This window comes from Erythrolamprus reginae, chromosome 7 (assembly GCF_031021105.1).
Source record: "Erythrolamprus reginae isolate rEryReg1 chromosome 7, rEryReg1.hap1, whole genome shotgun sequence".
Classification (NCBI taxonomy): Eukaryota; Metazoa; Chordata; class Lepidosauria; order Squamata; family Dipsadidae; genus Erythrolamprus; species Erythrolamprus reginae.
Genome location: NC_091956.1, coordinates 34,692,538 through 34,714,297, shown reverse-complemented (window position 1 = coordinate 34,714,297; position 21,760 = coordinate 34,692,538). Strand labels below are relative to the sequence as shown.

Genomic DNA, 21,760 nt, shown 5'->3' with positions numbered 1-21,760 from the left:
TAGATGGGTCTTAAGTAGTTTACGGAAGACAAGGAGGGTGGGAGCAGTTCTAATCTCCGGGGGGAGTTGATTCCAGAGGGCTGGGGCCGCCACAGAGAAGGCTCTTCACCCAGGGCCCACCAGACGACATTGTTTAGTCGACGGGACCTGGAGAAGGCCAACTCTGTGGGACCTTATCGGCCGCTGGGATTCGTGCTGTAGCAGGCGGTTCCGGAGGTATTCTGGTCCAATGCCATGTAGGGCTTTAAAGGTCATGACCAACACTTTGAATTGTGACCGGAAACTGATCGGCAGCCAATGCAGGCCATGGAGTGTTGTAGAAACGTGGGCGAATCTGGGAAGCCCCACGATGGCTCTCGCGGCTGCGTTCTGCACGATCTGAAGTTTCCGAACACTTTTCAGAGGTAGCCCCATGTAGAGAGCGTTGCAGTAATTGAACCTCGAGGTGATAAGGGCATGAGTGACTGTGAGCAATGACTCCCTGTCCAAATAGGGCCGCAACTGGTGCACCAGGCGAACCTGGGCAAACGCCCTCCTCGCCACAGATGATGTTCCAATGTCAGCTGTGGGTCGAGGAGGACGCCCAAGTTGCGCACCCTCTCCGAGGGGGTCAGTAGTTCCCTCCCCCAGGGTAATGGACGGACAGATGGAATTGTCCTTGGGAGGCAACACCCACAGCCACTCCGTCTTGTCTGGATTGAGTTTGAGTTTGTTGACACCCATCCAGTCCCCAACAGCCTCCAGGCACCGGCACATCACTTCCACTGCTTCGCTGACTGGACATGGGGTGGAGATGTACAACTGGGTATCATCCGCATATTGATGATACCTCACCCCATGCCCTTGGATGATCTCATCCAGCGGTTTCATGTAGATAATAAATAGCAGGGGGGAGAGGACCGACCCCTGAGGTACCCCACAAGGGAGAAACCTAGAGGTCGACCTCTGACCCCCCACTAACACCGACTGCGACCGACCGGAGAGGTAGGAGGAGAACCACTGGAGAACAGTGCCTCCCACTCCCAACCCCTCCAGTCGGCACAGAAGGATACCATAGTCGATGGTATTGAAAGCCGCTGAGAGGTCAAGAAGCACCAGGACAGAGGACAAGCCCCTGTCCCGGGCCCGCCAGAGATCATCCATCAACGCGACCAAAGCAGTTTCCGTGCTGTAACCGGGCCTGAAACCCGACTGTTGAGGCCCTAGATAATCGGCTTCTTCCAAGGACCGCTGGAGTTGGAGCGCCACCACCTTCTCAACAACCCGGATGAGGAGAGCTTTGTTTACTACCAATCTGGCATTGAGCAGCAGCAGCTTGAGCCCAGGGCCCGGATTACACTTGTCACCAGAACCCCGGGTTGAGCTCACGGAACCAGTACAAGGGATCGCTATTAAGCAGCGATCTCTTTTTCCTCCAGAATGGCTAGCCCCGTGACTTCCGCCATATCTACCTCTCCCCAGCAGGACCGGAATATTCTGACCCTCTGTCACCCCGGAGAAAGAAGCCCCCATCCCTCCTGTCCCTCTACCGCCAGGTAGGCTAAATTCTGCATTCAAACTATCCCCATTGTACCCATACATAGCATCCCTCCCACCCACTATTGGCCCAATTCTAATACCACCACACTACATTGTTTTTGAAAGTACTGCTGTTTAACACTGAAATTACTCCATAACTAAATGTCTATGTGTAGGCCTTGCTTTATACAGAATATGTTGCACAGTTCACCTGTTTTCATTACATATTCATGTACATTGTAGGAGAAATCAAGTGAAGTACGGGAGTTGCGAAATCTAAGAGTTTCTTATTTGTTTCAAGACTCATGTCATGTCTAACCTAACAATATGGTAAATATTCAAGGTATACAATTAAATTGAGACCTGGTTTGGTCTCATGGTTAAGGTATCACTCTAGTTCCTCCTTAGGCATGAAAGCTGATTAGGTGACTTTTGGGCTAGTCATTCTGACCTCACGAGGTTGTTGTGGGGAAAACAAGAAGAATTATGAATTATGTCAACTATTAATATAGCTCCTACCAATTGTACTCTCTTAAATATCTAGGGCTATATCTCTTCAGTTGAAATGAGTATGCCAAGTTCATGTAGATGGAAGAAAATAAATATGATGAAAAAGATTATAACAAACAGGTAGTCCTTGATGTATGACTGTAATGGAGCCTGCCCATTACAATACTGAGTCATGATGGTTGTAAAATAGGTCGGTCACATAACTAACCCAATTTTATGATATTTTTTTCAGAGGTCATTAAGCAAACACCACAGTTTTCAAAAAGTGAATGCCACAGTCACTAAGCAAATAGTTTGCTGTAAATACATGAGTTTTGCTGAAAACCAGAACTGCTGACTTTCGGTAAAACAATGATAATACAGTACATGATTATGTGACCATTGGATGTTGCAAAGGCTGTAAATGTGGCTGTGTTGCCAAGTGCTCAAAATTTGGTCGTGACCACAGACAAAGCCCAACTTCCTCTGCAGGTTGTAAATCCCCTTTTTGAGTCTGTTGTAACTGAATGGTCACTAATCCATGTTCATTCTACTTAAATATATTTTTAAATGACTTCTTCCATTCTCTCAATTCAAAGCAATCTAACATATCTAAACGTATTTACATAATTTAATTATATAGGATTTGGTTATTGAGAATCAGTTTATGCATACTAGTCTTTTCCCAGATTTGTATTTTCTATTTTAACAAGGCATTTTGCTTGTTGGATTTATTGTCTACAATATATTTTTATCCATTTTTATTTTTCTAAGAATGAAATCTTAGAAATAAATTATATAAAGTCTCTTGGGATTTTATTACCAAGAAAATAACTGAAAAAAATCTCAGAGATTATTGCCCAAACAAGTTCCCTGGGCTTGATTTATTTATTTATTTATTTATTTGTCTGTCTTACTTGTGTGCTGCCCAACTCCTGAAGGACTCTGGGCAGCTTTCAGCAACAAAAAACAACATTTTAAAACAATTTAAAATACTTAATAACCCTAATAATACTCACTAGTAATAATAATACACTAAGAATATACATAACACTCACTTTCACTCACAGCTGGATCTAAGCGATATTTCATTCAGTCAAGAGCCCCAGGCCTGCCAAAAGAGCCAGATCTTTACAGCTTTGTGGAAGACCAATAAGGTGGGGAGGATGCGAATCTCCAGAGGTAGTTGGTTCAATAGAGTCAGTGCAGTGATGGGCTCCTAAGGGAACAGTCAGGAACACAGTTCCAGTAGCAAAATTTGGAGCTCCACCCCAGAGCACCCAATTTGCATTGAAAGATGTTGAAACAAAATGCATAAGCCATGCCCACAGTGTGGTAGTAAAAATTTTGGTAGCCCATCACTGAGTCAGTGCCACAGAGGAGGCCCTTCCCCACAGCTCCGCCAGTCAACATTTAACCAATTCAATTTCATGCTGCAATATCTCCCAGGGGGGAAAACTTTATGATGTTCCATATTTGATGTAATGGGTGAAGCTAGTACAAGAAAAATAAGTTTTAAAATGATCCAAATACTGCCAGGGACCCACAGAGCAAACAGTTCCTGGGAAAAATATTTATACATAGCTGGTATATTACAGAGGCTTGAAAAACTATTGAAGAGTAAAATTCTATCAAACTAACCAAATGCTGATATTTTACATTTTATCTTTAAATTATAAATACACTTATAATTATAATTGTATTGGATTGTCTTTTCACTTGTTGTGAGCCGCCCCGAGTTTTCGGAGAGGGGCGGCATACAAATCCAAATAATAAATAAATAATAAATAATAAATTACAAATTGTACATTTACTTTTCCCTCCCAAGGGTTAGATTAATGTCCCTAGAGTTTCCAATTAAATTTAATTTATTTTTTGAAACTATTAAGACCGGCCTAGTTCACCTTTCCACCACACCTTAATCTTTAATATTTGAAACATGGAGGAGGAAGTGAGTTTACCTGTAAAATACAGTACTGTAAACTAGTTATTTACTAAGGAAGCAATCTTAATCAAAATAGACATTATGGGGAAAAGTGCTCTATGGATTTATATATTGTTACATAACCTTGTACACTACCAAATCATCAGATTCACAGTAGTTTATAGTTGGTGGAGAAAATGTTTGCCAATCTTTCTGACAACCATTGAAAATTTTGTAGGCATAAATGTATCCTGATGGTATTTCTTCTGGCAATGCATCCTAAAAGACATATTTCAGAGAAATGGGTGAATGTGCATCCCACCTTATCCAAGTCCTATCTCTCTCCTGGCACATCATTGGACTGCAGCTCAAAGCTTTCTTAACTTTTCACTGGATCTTTTCCTTCTCATTGACTTCAGTGAAAGGCAATAATGAAGCTTTGCTTCTTCTGGCTAGAAAATAAATTTTAAGCTCCTGCATCTAGGTATTATTTTGAGCTCATTATTTTGTGAGCTGCTCCGAACCGTGAATTGAAAATCAGAAGTTTCCCTGCCTTGGATGATCTGAAGAAATGGGAGTAGGAATAATAATTACCCATGTGTCTTGTCTCTGCTTCTGTAGAATATTTAAGGAAAAGATTTCCAGCAAAATTAAAACTGTATGAATGAGTTATAAACACACTTAAATATGATCTTTCTAAAAATCCAATTTTACTTGTTGCAGTTGAGGAAGCAATAATCTGTCTCATTTTATATAGATCTACCAAGTGGTCCTCATGAATATCGCCTGGAAGATCTTGCTTATACAAGAAGTGGGGACAAAGGCAATACAGCAAATATAGGTATTGTCAATCCTATTTAAAAAGAATTTCTAATTAAAAATACACATAAGTATTATGCCATAATAATTCTTTCTGTAGTTATAACTGACTTCAAAGTGATGTAAGAAAATGATAAAAAAATTAATGTACTAGTTTGTGTTACTTTTCATACTAAAAGATTTGATGGTTGGGTTTTAGCTTGTCCTCTGGGTCTTACTTTTCATTTCTCTTTTTCAAAAAGTTTAAAAATAAAGAGAAACATTTATACTCAAAGTAATTAAAAGATTGTCTAATTTAATATTCTTCACTACTCATAAAATACTTCTCATCTTCTCTGAGCCAAACTTAACGTAATTTTGTGGATAATGTAATGCAATTTTCTTGGCAGCTGTATGAAATTAGTTTGTCCCTGCCTTATCATTTGACTTCCTAATTCAGACTGCAGCCCTGAACTTCAATTCAAGTACTAACAAATCCCAAACCTGTTTAGCCAAAACAAGATCAGTCAGGTGCTATCCTAACTGACATAATATCACACAATCCACATACTAAAATAACCTAATTCCTGTTTGTGATCACAATGAATTGGGTTCAGTAACCAGGAATAGGACTTTCTTGGTAGCAGTGTCTCCTTATAAAAACATCTTTCAAAAGAACTATAATGCTATTTTATTTTAAAGGAGAGTTAAAGTTAGGCCCCATATCCAGATATTTGTAGGGCATCAACTCTTCTATAATCAGGCTGTTTTCCATACTGTATTTTCAAAATTTTTAGAATATGTGTTTATTATTGTTCCGTTTGATGGTTTTTAATAAATCAGCTGTTTCTTTTTAGTCTCTTTCATTGTACAAACATGCAGTACATTAATCCATAACAATGAATTGGAGAAAATGAAATATTTACATGAGCCTTCATCGTGAAATGTTATTTAACAATTCAAAATTTATTTTCTATTGCTGTGGAAATTAACAAAAATATTTGTAAAATACTTTACATTTGTTTGCATTTTAGTCTTTATAGGTAATATTACTGTTCCATGAGAGATTGTAATATTTTCCATTCTCCAAAGCATCTGGAAGGAGAGTCCAACATGGGTAATTCTCTAGTCCTATTGGTAGAGACAGTTTAAAATTAACATATTGTTAGGCACCGCCCCTTGCCTGCACCCATGAGCTCAGTTTTAAAAACTCAGTCCAAGTGAAGAGACATATGAGTTTATGCTAGTTAAATAAATTAAAATTGTACATTGACTAACCTTTCTTCTTGTTCCTTTCTTTTTATATTTCAGATACTGTAGAAGATCGGGATGGGGTCTTTGCCCTCCGTGGGCAGCACCCCCTACGATTTCCCCCTGTGAGATCTCTTCCCTCAGAGGGTACCATCTTTTTAATGGGTGCCAGCCTTGGGTCACTGGCTCCGAGGCCAAACCCGGCTGTGAGTCGAAGGTGGGGGGGGTCCGCCCCCCCCACTGGGAGGCTTGGGGACTCGGAGTCCCCCGAAGATCAAATGGCCCTCAAATCACCTTATAGCTGAGGAGCCGCTCGCCGCCGGACTGCTGAAGCCGGCAAGGCAGAACGTGGCGGAGTGGGATCGGCGAGGAGAAAGTTCCGCCTCCCATATGTTTGGCGGCTGACTGTGAGCCGCCGGGACCCATCGCCACCGAGCCGGGGAACTGATGCGAAGATCGGCGAAGGGCAGGTTGACGCCTCCCATATGTTCGGCGGCTGGCCGTGAGATACCGGGAACTGCCGCCGCCGCTGAACCCAGAAACTGCGGCAATAAGGCACAGAGGAGGACTGGGGGCGGCACAAACCGCTACCTTCTCAGCCCCCAAGATCCTGGGGCTCACAGGCAGGCGAAACCACCATTTTGGGGAACGCCCTCGCACCGCGCCCGCCATTTTGGGCGGTTGATGGGAAACACACACACACCTTCTTCCTTCCTTAAGGAATAACGAAAGGTTGCGAAAATAAAGGCTGGGGGCGGAGAGACGCAAGCGCAGTCTGATAGAAGGCCGGTGGCCATTTTATGAGATCTTGGTGAGGAAAGTGGAAGGAGAGTGACTGAACACTCATTGCTACTAATAAGATATTTGACTGAAATCCATACAACTGTGAGTACCATGGACCAGACAACTGTCGGTGGGGATCAGGTGGCCCCTTCTACCCCTATCCCCAAACCCAAGGACAAGGGGAAGTCAAAGACTAAGTCATCACAGGCCTCATCCTCCTCAGCCTTTAAAGAAGCCGAAAAATGAATACAGGCCTTGGAGCAGAAGCTGGAGGCAGCCCTCCACATGACTTCCCTAACTAAGGCAGGACCATCCTTAAGCCTTGACCATTTCCCTGGGTCATCAACTCCACGACTGGTGGGCCCTGGGGATCTGACAACCGAAAGAGATTGGTCTCCAGACCATCAGACATTATCCCAGTGCCCTCCTTCCATGAGCAGACCAAGCTCTGCAGGTCAGGCGAGACCATTGTGGGGGTTTTCTTCCCACCCCAGGGTGGCCCCACCTGCTACATTCACCCCTACAGCTGCTGGACTCAGGGCTCAGGCTGACACCTGGCAGGATATGTCACCAGCCCTACAAGACTTGATTACGAATGCCTACTCACAGGGCATGGCAGCTGGGGTACAACAAGGTAATCAACAACCACGTCAAGCCCCAAATCGGGATCTCTGGTCTGCACCGCCCCTTTCAGGTCTAGGGTCTGTGGCAGAGGAACCAGGCTTACTTGAAGACAGTGACAAAGAATATGACCTGTCGGATGATGAGACATCTCCAGAACAACCATTGGCGGCAGGTGTATTCAAGCCTTCATTGTTTAGAACCTGGCTGCACAAGGCAAAGCAGGTGGTGGAATTGCCAGGATCAGCGAAACCCTCATAGACCACTGAGACATCCAGATCCACCACTCTGTTCAAAGAACCCAAACCTGAAACAGACCACATCCCGGCATCAGAGATTTTTGTGGAAAGCATCAAAAGACCATGGCAACATCCAGCGGCGGCTCAAGGCCCATCGGTGGTGGAAAGGAAATTTTACACCTTTGACGATGAAGTTGAGGCCTTGCTTCAATTCCCCCCGATCGACCAGCCAGTGGTCACTCTAGTGTCTAACGCTCTGGTTCCCGCTGAGATGGGAGACAATCTGAAGCCAGAGAACAGGAAGGCAGAAGTTCTCCTGCGAAAGGCACATCTGATGTCCAGCTGGGGGTTCCATGCAGCAGCCGCTGCTTCCTTCTTTAACAGGGCCTCCATAGTATGGATTGAAGACATGCTATCCTGGCTTGGACCCTAGGAGGGGAGGCTAAGGCAAGATCTTAGCAAGTTGTTGGCGGCTGTGGAGTTTTTGGCCGATGCCACCCTGCACGCCGCCAAGTTTTCAGGAAGAGGGATGTCAACCACCCTTTCATCGTGTAGCCTGTTGTGGCTGCGCAACTGGCAGGTGGACACAAAGTCTAAGTGGCGCCTGGCCTCATCACCCTTTCAAGGCGCACAGCTCTTTGGAGAGGCGTTGGATAAAGTCCTCATAGAGGATAAGGACAAATGCAAAATACTGTCCAAGTCCTACAAGAGACAAGATCGTCGACAGAACCCATACGACCGGCGTTAGTCCTTTCGTTGGGATCCTTCCCCAAGGACAGGCCTAATGTCAAGACCGTATTCTCAAGGCAAATACAACCAAAATACATACAGGAATGACCGTATGCCCTTCCAGGACAGGACAAGGGGCTACCAACAAGCTAGACGCCCATTCAGAGGCAATAGCCAGAAAGGCTTCAAACGTCCCAAATGACTCAACCATGACACAGACGGTAGGAGGGAAACTCCATTTTTACAGTACCTCCTGGCACGTCATATCATCGGACAGCTGGGCGCTGGCCACAATAGCCCAAGGACTATGGTTGGAGTTCATCCAGCCCCCAACCAACCATTTTCTTCATTGTCCGAAATCCCGAAACCCTCTCAGAAGGATGGAACTGCTCTAGGAAATATCACATCTCCTGGACATTCAAGCCATAGAACCTGTTCCCCGACATGCGGAAGGCACGGGATTTTATTCTGTGGTTTTCATAGTTCCGAAAGCATCGGGAGGATGTTGATTAATCCTGAATCTAAAACAGTTAAATCAGTATATATCAGGAAGTTCAGGATGCACTCCCTGCAGACAATCCTAGTGGCAATCCACCCTTAGGATTTCCTTACTTCTCTGGACTTGAAGGAGTCTTACACTTACAATCTCCATCCCAACAAAAGATGATAACAAGTATGCTAGCAAAAGAGAAAGAGAAGGAGAAGGAAAAAACTTTACCACAACCTACTCTCCACACCATTCAAGATTCATTGTCTGTCATACAAGATTTTATGCAGAAAACTCAGATCTCTATTGATACCAATAGAGCAGAAGCAAGACAGCAACATAAAGATTTAAAAGCTGGAATGGGAGATTTAAAAGTTGACATGGGAGAAATGAAGGAAAGAATGAACGAAATGGACATAAAAATCAAAGACTTTAAAAGAAAATGATCAAAGGATTAAGACAGTTGAAGGAAAAATGGAAAAAGTAGAGCAGAAAATGGAAGAATTCGAGCAGCGCAGCAGTACAATTAACAGAGGATTTGATGAGGCAATAACTCACTTGGAATTACAATGCACACCATATGGATTGTGGTTCCAAAATATTATAGAAGAAAAGGATGAAGACTTAGGTTCAAAGATGGCTGAGATAATAGGAGAGATCTTACAGGTTGTTGTGGTTGGCTCTGGCCCAGCTCCTGCCCTAAGGAATGTGGAGGTGGATGCTGGGGAAACATCAACATGTCATAGGCCTGTTTTATTGCCGACAAAGTCAGGTAGTGCAGTTTCCTCGGACGAAGAAGAAGGTGGGGGTGACTTGGAAGAGGGGGGCTTGGCACACAGCCCAGGAAGCCAATCTCCATTATCTTCAGTCGATTTGGATGAGGAAGTGTTAGATCCACGCATGCGCAGACTTATGCATAAAAGAGACCAATTGAAGCAATATTACAGGAGATAAGAGAGGCCACCTGTGTTTGGGTGGGGCTCCAGTAATTAGAGCTGCTGATATAAATAGCAGTGTGCTGGCTTGGCCATTGTGGAAGATTATCTGATCGTTGTTCTTCAGGACTGTGCCTTGCTGTTTCCGGACTTGGTTTGTTGATTTTTCACGACTTTGAAACCAAAGCAGAGCAAAGTGTATGTGTTTCACTTCATGGAAGAAGGAGGGCTATGACGTTTCTTCACAGCTGCTAGCTAAGTACTTAAGGACTGATTAAGGGGATTATACAGACTACCAGGTTGTTTTGGGACGAGTGCTCTTTGCAATACAAAAAGGATGCTTTGTTTCTTTTGAATTTTTGTGATAAAGAACATTGTTTTTGAACTTTCAAGTGTGTGTGTGTCTGAAATTTGTACCCTTGAATTTTCGGGAGACTCATACCATAGAGCCCGGCAGAACACAGGTTGACCCCCAGGAACTGATAAAAGAATTTTATGAACTTTATAGAGTACACACAAGTTTCGCCAGAAAACATAATTTACCAAGGGAGGTCCACATAAAATTTATAAGAAAGACTATAAGAGATGATATTTTAAAATGGACAAGAAATCAAAGTCTGGACTACAAAGGAAAAGAAATAATAATCTTAAAACAGGTTCCAAGAAGAGTTAAGGAAAGCAGGAGGGAGTATTATTTCGTGACCAGAATTTTAATTAAAGAAAATATAACCTTCCGCTGGCTCATTCCAGAAGGTCTCTCTCACTGTACTGGCAAGGAGCAAGAGTAAATATTGAGAATGTTGATGATGCCAGGGATTTTTTTTGAAGAAAATGGCCTGAACAAAACTGACCAATCGCGCAAAGAAGCAATCAAAGGAACTGGAGATGAGTTGGGGGCAACCTGCCAGGAGAAGGAGGAATCCTTAGGTGCTAGAAGAAAACAACCTCAAATACAACAAGAATTTATCTTAAGCAGTAGATTGCGAGAACACAAAGATACCAAGAAATATTACAAATAGTCATGTCGGCTGATACAAAAATTTTCTCAGTCAATGTGAATGGATTAAATATAATCCAAGAAAAGAAATCAAATATTTGCCAAACTTAAAAAACAAAGAGCGCAAATAATTATATTGCAAGAAGTGCATATTGAAAAATCTAACAGAAAACTATTATGTAATCCAAAATAAGGGAAAATTTTTACTAGTTTGGCTAATTAAAAAAAAGAGGTATTGCAATGTGTATAGATAAAACAATAGATACAAAACAATTATATAGTGACCAGGACGGTAGAATTTTAATTGTACAACTAGAACTAGAACCTCTCATCATTGTATCCATCTATGCACCGAATGAAAAATTACAAGATAAAATAAATGAATTGGCTATTGAGAATATGATTATAGTGGGCGATTTCAATGCAATTTCTAATAGCTTAATGGATCATTCTGGAAAAAGAAAGAAAAGGGAAAAAAACAATTTTGCCAAAGACATTTTGGAAAATGAGCTCAGAATTATTATTGAAAGATATATGGCATGAGCAACAACCATTAATTAAACAGTATACTTTTTATTCTAACCCACACAAAATTTGGACAAGGATAGACATGGCCTGGGCTTCTGCACATACTTTGAAACATATTAAAGATATTGAGATAAAAACAAATAGCTGGGCAGATCATAATCTGTTAGTAATTTTTGGGAAAGGAAATAAGAAACAGATTAATTGGCAAATGAACAGAAATATTTTACGTGATCCTCAATATGCAGAATGGATGGAAAGAGAATTTTAATTTTTTTTAGAATTAATAAAAACTCTGAATCAACCCCACAAAATTTATGGGATACAGTTAAGGCTTATACAAGGGGGTTTGACGATTTCCTATACTGCAAAAAAAAAATGAAAAAAAAGAAACAATATCAACAACTAGAAAAAGAATTAAAAGATTTAGAAACAATACTACAAAGTGACCCATAGGACAATAAGGTAAAGATGGGAATGGATTTGTTAAAACATAAAATAAACTTGATAGAACAAGAACAAATAGCTGAAAAAATTAAAAGAGCAAAACAGGAATATTTTGAATACGCAAATAAACCAGGACAATGGTTAGCTTCTAAACTGAGAAAACATAGAGAATCAAAAATGATAAAGAAATTGAAAAATAGTAAAGGAGCACTAAGATGTAGAACAGACGAAAAGAAAGAAATAGTGGTGGGATTTTATAAAAATCTATATCAAAAAGAAGAAATAAAAGAAGAAGAGATTCTTAAATATTTAAATTCCATAGCCCTACCACCACTATCAGAAGAACAAAAAATGCTTAATCCTCCATTTACTATGGCAGAATTACAACAAACTTTGGAAAATAAAACAAATAATAAAGCTACAGGCCCTGATGCTCTATAAATTAGATAGTAATGTACTTACTTTGAATATGTTAGAGATTTTTAATAAGATTATTACAGATGGTAAAATTCCAAGAACATGGTCGGAAGCCCTAATAACATTAATACATAAGTCATACAAAATTATAGACCAATACCTTTATTAAATGTAGATTATAAAATATTTGTTTCTATTTATGCACCTAGACTAAAAAAAATCTTAAATGAAATAATTAATGAAGATCAGAACAGATTTTTGCCGGGTAGACAAATAAAAAACAATTTGTGGACAATTATTAATACATTGGAATTTTATGAACACCACCCAGAAAAACAAATTGCATTGGTATTTCTGGATGCAAAGAAAGCTTTTGATAACGTCGATTGGACCTTTATGAAATTACAATTAAACAAAATGAAATTTGGCACTAAATTCATTAATTTAATAGATGTTATATACTCAAATCAAACAGTCAAAATTATATTAAATAATGACCAAACAGAAAGGTTAGAGATACAAAGAGGGGTTAGACAGGGTTGTCCCCTCTCACCCCTATTATTTATTTTAACATTGGAAGCTTTGCTAATAAAAACAAGAACAAATAAGAATATTATAGGATTAGAGATTAGAAAAGAATCATATAAAGTCCAGGCATTTGCCGATGATGTTGTCTTTATTACAGAAAACCCCTTGATTTCAATACCAAACTTCATAGATTTAATAGAAGAATTTGGGAATGTGGCAGGTCTGAAAATTAATAAAAGTAAGACGCAACTGTTAATTAAAAATATGACAGAATCACAAATAAAACAATTAGAAAACCTGACAAACATGAAAATAACAAAGAAGATGAAGTATGTCTTTAAAAAATGATAACTATATAAAACGGATTTAGAAATATGGAATAATTTACAATTATCCCTACTTGGAAGAATTTCAACAATCAAGATGAATATCCTGTCCAAAGTATTGTTTTTATTCCAGGTAATTCCAATTAATCCTGGGGGGGAAATTCTTTAAAGAATTAACAAAGATTATTTAAAAATGTATATGGCAAGGGAAAAAAGCGAGAATAAAACTAAATGCATTAGAAGATGTAAAAGAGAGAGGTGGGCTGACTCTAGCAAATTGGAAATTATATTTCCATGCCGCAGCTTTATCATGGATTAAGGAATGGCTAACCTTGGAAAATAGAAGATTATTGAATCTAGAGGGCCATTATTTAATGTTAGGCTGGTGTGCCTTTGTATGGTATGACAAGTACAAGGCTCATTCATATTTTAAGAGACATATAGTTAGAAAGTCATTATTGGAAGTATGGATTGATATAAAAAAATACTATTTTTTAACAATCCCAGAATGGATTTTTCCAATCAAAGCAATATGTCACCCTAATTTATCACAAGAAGGTAAGTTATGGAAATATAAGAGTTTATTAGATGAACAAATGAAACTGAAAACTAGACAAGATTTACAGGAAGCAGGAATAACAATAGATTGGTGGCAATACACCCAGATTCAGTCTAGATATCAAAAAGATGTAAGAACGTATATATTCAGAAAAGAGAATAATATTTTAGGGAAATTATTAATAAAAAATCAAGGAAAATTGATTGGGAAAGCATATAAATATCTGATTAGTTCTAAAACTGTTGGCTTGATTTTAAAAGATAATATGATTAGTTGGTGCAGAAATTTTGGAAAATAAATAGATTTAGATATATGGGAAAAAGTTTTGACTTATAACTGGAAAATAACTAAATCAGTTTCTTTTAAAGAAAATCAGATTAAGATGTTTTATAGATGGCATCTACCTCCCAATAGACTTTCAAAAATGTTTCCAAATACACCTCCTAATTGTTGGAAATGTAAAAAAGAAATTGGCTCTTACTATCATCAATGGTGGACTTGCCAAAAAGCCAAACTCTATTGGAACAAAGTAGAAAGATGAATTAGAGAAATCAATTCACAAGAAATTAGGAAAACCCCAGAATTTTTTCTTCTAGGTATTACAAATCACAAATGCAAAAAATAAATTTATTATTTAATAACCCATATTTTAGCAGCTGCCAGGATTGTTTTTGCATAGAAAGAAATGGAAATCCCCAAAGAAGAGGAGGTAATTAGGAAAATTATGGAATGTGCTGAGATGGACATGATGACGAGGTGGTTAAATAATCAAGAAGAACCAGAATTTTACAAAATTTGGGAGAGGGTTTATACTTGGTTGAATAAAAAAAATGCTTAATGAATTTTTTAAAAAATATTTGAATTTATTATCAGATATGTCTATAAATAGAGAATTGTAACAGATATTTTTTAAACAAGTTTTTATTCACAAATAGAAAAACAGTACAATTCAAAAAGAATAGTAAAGGACTATTACAAACATGTAATTAAGAGAAAGAAAAGAAACGGTAGGGAGAAAAAGAAGGAAAAACCTAGAAAAAGAGAAGAAAGAGAAACAAGAAAGATGGACAGAGAGAGAAAAAGAGAGAAAAGAAAATAGAATAAAAAGAAAATAGAAAAAGAAAGGAAAATTGTTACATTGTACATCATTTCCATTTTGTTTGCATTCCTGGTGAATCAAAAAGCAAACTCTATATATCCTTGTTGCTTTATCTAATCCATATATCAATTGTTTACATTTTATTGTGTTATTTATAGTTATCAATTATATCCATATATTATTTACTTGTTTATTAGTTATTTCTTCTGGTTTCAAGCCATTCATAAAGATTTTCCCAAATTGTGTAAAAGTCTTTCTCTTGTTTATTTTGTAGTTCAAAAGTGAGCCTGGACATTTCAGCGCAATCCATAAGTTTCTTTATAATCATATTATCTGTTGGAAGGTTATTATGTTTCCACATTTCTGCATAGGCTAATCTCGCTGCAGTTATTATATGGGTGATCAGGTAGTATTTTGATTTTACGTATTGCCCTCTAACAATCCCTATAAGATAGGTCTCTGGTTTTAATTCTAAATCGAATTGCAATATATCTTTTATCCATTCTTTAATTTTCAGCCAATAATTACATGCCTGGGGACATAGCCACCACAGGTGATAGTAAGTTCCAAAATATTTTTTACATTTCCAGCATATGGAATCTATATTAGGATAGATCTTAGCCAACCTGGCAGGAGCATAATGCCATCGGTAAAACATCTTATAGAGGTTTTCCTTATACGGTACCAATGATGTTAATTTATAGTTTTCTTTCCACATTTTTGTCCATTCTTCTAAGTGAATTGGATACCTAAAATTCTTCATTCGTGTCAACATGCTGTCTTTTACTGTTTCTTCTAAGTTATCAAATTTTATTAAATAATTATACATTTTCGTTACGAATTTTGTGGGTGGGCCTAATAAAATTTTGTCTATTATATTTAATTTAGGGCTTATTCCATATTTTTCAGAATCAATTTTATATCTATTTTGAAGTTGTATATATGGAAACCAATCTATATGTTTCCGTTCAGCTTCTAAAGTTGGTCTAGATTTAAACTTACCGTCCTCATCTAACAGTTTATCATATGTTCTCACTTTAGTATTTCCTAGGACATTCGGGTATATCAAGGCTTCCACGGTGGATAACCACCTTGGTATTTCTATAAAGTGTTTATTTTTGATTTTCCTACAAATGAACAGTAAGGTACCTCTTATTGCATGTTTAGGTTTATTGGATTTAGGTTTAGGTTTATTGGATTTATATGCCGCCCCTCTCCGCAAACTCGGGGCAGCTCACAACAATAATAAAAAACATACAGTACACAATACCAAATCCAATGCCCACCCATCCAGTTCCAATTTAAATTAATAATCTCATAAAAAACAGTATATATAAAAAACAGGCACACAGTCAATCAATCAACAAAACAACATGGGCAAGGGGGAGGTGTTTTAGTTCCCCCATGCCTGACGGCAAAGGTGGGTCTTAAGGAGTTTACGAAAGGCAGGGAGGGTGGGGGCAATCCTAATCTCAGGGGGGAGCTGGTTCCAGAGGGTGGGGGCCCCCACAGAGAAGGCTCTTCCCCTGAGTCCCGCCAGACGACATTGTTTAGTCGACGGGACCCGGAGAAGGCCAACTCTGTGGGACCTAACCAGTCGCTGGGAGTCGTGCGGCAGGAGGCGGTCCCGAAGATATTTTGGTCCGGTGCCATGAAGGGCTTTATAGGTCATAACCAACACTTTGAATTGTGACCGGAAACTGATCGGCAGCCAATGCAGACTGCGGAGTGTTGGAGTGATATGGGCATACTCGGAGAAGCCCATAATTGCTCTCGCAGCTGCATTCTGCACGATCTGAAGTTTCCGAACACTTTTCAAAGGTAGCCCCATGTAGAGAGCGTTACAGTAGTCGAGCCTCGAGGTGATGAGGGCATGAGTGACTGTGAGCAATGACTCCCGGTCCAAATAGGGCCGCAACTGGCGCACCAGGCGAACCTGGGCAAACGCCCCCCTCGCCACAGCTGAAAGGTGTTTTTCTAATGTGAGCTGTGGATCGAGGAGGACGGCCAAGTTGCGGACCCTCTCTGAGGGGGTCAATAATTCCCCCTCCCCAGGGTAATGGACGGACAGATAGAATTGTCCTTGGGAGGCAAAACCCACAGCCACTCCGTCTTGTCTGGGTTGAGTTTGAGTTTGTTGTTGGAATGTTGTTGGAATTGTGTGTGTTTGATATTCTTTTTTTCCCAAAGGTGGGCATGCCATCCTTCTTCTAGATTAAAACCTTCTAATTTGAAATTTTTTTGATTATTGAGCGTAATCCAATCCTTAATCCATAAGAGGCCGAAGTAAGTTTAGTAGTAGTAAGTTTCAAGACCAGGTAGGCCGAAGCCCCCCACCTCTCGTTTGTCAACCAGATTTTTATATTTAATTCTTGGCTTTCTCCCTGCCCACATGAACTTTGATATAACTCTATTAATTTCTTTGAAGAATTTTTTTTCTAATTTAATTGGAGCCATTTGGAATAGGTAAAGCCATCGGGGAAGAATATTTGATTTTATAATTGCGATTCTGTCAAGAAGTGATAATTGGAGTAATTGGTATTTATTAGTATTAATTAATTAGTATTAATCTGTATTTTTAATTCTATATTTAATTTTATATTTTAATTAAATTATTAGGGGGATTTTTAATTGATGGATAAGTGGGACGGGTGTAATATGTATGGAATGAATGATTGGTATAGCTGGGATGGGTGGGGTGGGTGGGATTATGGTATGGATGTGGTAAATGGGAATGACATGAATGACACAGTTGGTCCACCTGACACTGGAGAGGAAGGAGGGGAGGGGGAACTTATCTCAGGGGTGACAGAGGGTCAGAACATTCTGGTGCTACTGGGGAGAGGCAGATATGGTGGGAGCCACGGAGCTAGCCGTTCCAGGGGAAGGAGGGATTGCTGCTTAACAGCGATTCCTTGTTCCGGTTCCGTGAGTTCAACCAGGGTGCTGGTGATGAGTGTAATTCTGGCCCTGGGCTCAGGCTGCTGCTACTCAATGCCAGGTCAGTGGTAAATAAAGCTCTTCTCATCCGGGATTTGACATGGCATGTGTGACTGAGACCTGGCTGGGCGCAGAGGGAGGAGTTCCTCTCTCTCTGAAATTTGCCCAGCTGGGTTTCAGGTATGGCATCAGCCTCGACCCCAGGGAAGGGGGGGAGGAGTGACTATTATAGCCAGGGAGAGCTTTTGCCTGCGTAGACTCGTTGCTCCAGAGATTGCAGGCTGTGAATCCCTCCTAGTGAAGTTGGGCTTAGGGGTTCAGGTGGGTTTGTTACTCATGTACTTGCCTCACAGCTGCGTGTCAACAGCCCTGCCTGTGGTGCTCAAGGAGGTAGCCAGGCTGGCAATAGGATTTCCCAGACTTATTGTCTTGGGGGACTTTAACCTGCTGTCGCTCGGCGAAACCTCTGGGTTAGCACAGGAGTTCATGGGCACCATGACAGCCATAGACCTAACTCAAGTAGTACAGGATCCGACTCATGGGGGGGGGCACACACCCAACATGGTATTCCTCTCTGGGCAATTGAGTAATGGTCTGACACTAAGGGGATTAGAAGTGTTGCCATTGTCATGGTCAGACATTTTCTATTGCGACTTGACTTCCTTGGTCCAATCCTTCCCTGCAGGGAGGCAGAACTGATTAGGCAGTTCCACCTCAGACGCCTGATGGACCCAGAGGGCTTTCAGAGGGCGCTTGGGGTTATTCCAGATACACTTGTCCACAGTTCGGCGGAGTCTCTTGCTGAGGCCTGGAACAAGGCTGCAGCGGAGGCTCTTGACCGGATTGCGCCGTTGCGACCTTTCCGCGACACTAGACCCCGTAGAGCTCCATGGTTCAACAATGAGCTCCGGGAGTTGAACTGCCAAAAGAGACGTCTAGCGAAGCGATGGAGGAAGAGTAAGTCCAAATCCGATCGATCACTTGTAAGAGCTTATATTAAGACTTACAAAGTGGCGCTCAAGGCGGCAAGATGCGCATATCATGCTGCATTGATTGCATCAGCGGAATCCCGCCTGGCCGCTCTGTTTAGGGTGACCCGCTCCCTTCTTAACCAGGGAAGAGTTGGGGAGCCCTTACAGAGTAGTGCCGAGGATTTTAACACGTTTTTCGCTGATAAAATTGCTCAGATCTGGGCGGACCTCGACTCCAATTGGATAACGGAGTCGACTGACAACGAGTCAGTCAAGGTGATTGGGGCCCGTACTTGTCCACCTGTCTGGGAAGAGTTTGATCTGTTGACACCTGATGAAGTGGACAAGGCCATTGGAGCTGTGAGTTTACTGGATCCGTCTCCCTCCTGGCTGGTCTCAGCCAGCAGGGAGGTGACACGGAGCTGGGTCCAGGAGATTGTCAACGCTTCTTTGAGGAGGGGGTCCTTTCCGGATCCCTACAAGGAGGCACTTGTGCGCCCCCTCCTCAAGAAGCCTTCCCTGGACCCAGCCATTCTTAACAACTATCGGCCAGTCTCCAACCTCTCTTTATGGGGAAGGTTGTTGTGAAGGTGGTGGCGCTCCAACTCCAGCAGTCCTTGGAAGAAGCCGATTATCTAGGCCCTCAACAGTCAGGATTCAGGTCCAGCTACAGCATGGAAACTACTTTGGTCGCGTTGATAGATGATCTCTGGTGGGCCTGGGACAGAGGTTTATCCTCTGTCCTGATGCTTCTCGGCCTCTTAGCGGCTTTTGATACCATCGACCATGGTATACTTCTGCGCTGGTTGGAGGGGTTGGGAGTGGGAGGCACTGTTCTTCAGTGGCTTTCCTCCTACCTCTCTGGTTGGTTGCAGTCGGTGTTAGTGGGGGATCAGAAATTGACTTCAAGGTTACTCCCTTGTGGGGTACCTCAGGGGTTGGTCCTCTCCCCCCTGTTATTCAATATCTACATGAAACCGCTGAGTGAGGTCATCCAGGGGCATGGGGTGAGGTATCATCAGTATGCTGATGATACCCAGCTGTACATTTCCACCCCATGTCCAGTCAACGAACAGTGGAAGTGGTGTGCCAGTACCTGGAGGCTGTTGGGGTCTGGATGGGTGTCAACAGACTCAAACTTACTATGGAAGAACATGACTATGGAATGTAGATAAGTGTAGAAGCTACAAAGTGTGAAATTCTTGGGATCTTGCACCCTGTAGTAGGACTGCTTTGGAGGAAAGGTGGTGGGAATAACTCAACTTCCCTGCCAGCTCCCTCATAGAGTTTGCTTGTGGAAACTACCATGGAAGGTCACAAATTATGATCATATGACTGTGGGACTCTGTATACCTTATAAGTGCAAGGTAGTTGGCAAGTGCCGGAATCACAATCACATTACCACTGGGTGATATCAGCACCATTTATAAGTATTACTCATTCATATTATTGTAACTTTTAATGGTCACTGAACAAGTGATGTCTATGGTGGTGCATTGCTAAGATTATTTTTAGGTACAGTAATACGATTTGATAATTTTGAGAGTTCCCACCTACCTGGAGGCTATCTATATTGAGACAAGCCATAAAATTGGAATATCAAGAAGTAAAACATTCTAAACATATCAAGACAATATATTTCACCTATTTAGATATTAGTTTACCCAGAAAATTGGTTTGCTTTTTTCCCATAAGATGACTATATTTAAGGTACTGAGGTATTTGAAACTATATTTCAGCTTTTTCATTCAATTAACTTTAAAATGATAGAATTTCACTTTAAATTCAGCAACTACTTTAATTAAGAGTATTAGAATAAATATAGGCTCATCTAATATGCATATATGTGATATACATACATACATATATAAAAAGGTTTGTTATTGTTCTGCCTGGTTATTGCAATTAGCCATTCATGAGCCCAGAATTAAATCAAACACACGACAGGAGGGCAGTTGAATCCAGAAAGTCTCTTTTATGTACAGAGACTAAACGCCTGCTTGAATGCCAGACCAATTACAGTTTTATGAATCCTAAAAAGTTAGTTACTCACACCAAAAGTTCATTTGACATGCTTAAGCTTGTGCCAGAGCCAAGGAGTGATTTATGAGTCAATAAAGACAAAGTTCCACACTCAAATCTGCACAGACGTTTCCTGCTTGAGTGTCTCAGAGTTCACAGAACTGCGAAACAGAATGCAAACCACGCTGCACAATCTTCTTTCTTCCAGAAACGCCAACTATAAATGCCCACTCCCAGCACTCCAACCCTCCCTTTTTTATCAGGGTTTCAACTACATAATTAACCTCTGAACAGTTATACTCCATTATCTGTTTTTATGCCTGTGCAGCTGTTCCTGCCAAGATCCTGCACATGCAGGGATTCAAGATAGGGTTATTCATGATGTCCTCCTCTTCTGAGTCCGAGGACCCGCTAGCTGGGGGGCTGGCTGCACCCATTCCGCTGTCTGTCTCTTCCCCCTCACTGCCTTCCTCTGCCTGCAATTCGGCTTCACTGTCTGGGGCATCTTGTTGCAACCAGACTGGCTTCTATAAATAGATGATTCCCACTGTTCCACATAAAAATCCCCAGCTACAGGAGCTGGCCTGGAGCCAACCACAACAGTTATAAATTCACTCATCTGTATATTGTAGAACTTTCTAAAATGGGTAAAATAAGATAGATGTAGAATTATATTTTAACATTTCATAATATATTTTGGCTTTTTGTGGATTTTTACAATTTTTTGCTGGTTATTGTTTTTTATTGTTTTAATATGTATGTCATCAAGATTTACTGAAACAATTGAGGTAGATTATTAATTAAACAAATATTAGTTGGTGGTACAAAGAGATAGGTTTAGTCTTGAATAGCTGAAGTTTAAAATAATGTAAATTGAATGATTTTTTTTTAAAAAGAATAATAATATTGTTTGGTGACCCCTGCAGATTAAACAAGTGTTTGTTTGTTTATAACAGGTGTAATAGCACGCCACCCTCTTTATTACCCATACCTCAAGAAAACATTAACTGCTTTGGCTGTGGAAAATTATTTCCAACATCTTTTAGAAAGAGAACGACCTGAAGAAATATTGGTATCACGGTAGGCACTCATTTAATTCAAGTTTTCATGCAGTATTGTTTGATTATATTTTTAAAATATAGATTACATGAAAAT

General features: G+C 40.6%; 1 protein-coding gene across 4 annotated transcripts in view; it reads left to right on the top strand.

Annotated features, from left to right (window-relative positions):
• The window catches only part of LOC139170309 (uncharacterized), a 197,050-nt gene that overhangs the window by 142,068 nt on the left and 33,222 nt on the right, over positions 1-21,760 (top strand). For 3 of the 4 annotated variants that reach the window (XM_070757319.1, XM_070757318.1, XM_070757321.1), the window contains exons 17-18: positions 4,689-4,772; positions 21,562-21,685. In XM_070757319.1, coding sequence (XP_070613420.1) covers positions 4,689-4,772; positions 21,562-21,685 — 208 coding nt within the window. The remainder of the gene's footprint in view (positions 1-4,688; positions 4,773-21,561; positions 21,686-21,760) is intronic. The other variant, XM_070757320.1, reaches the window with a different exon arrangement.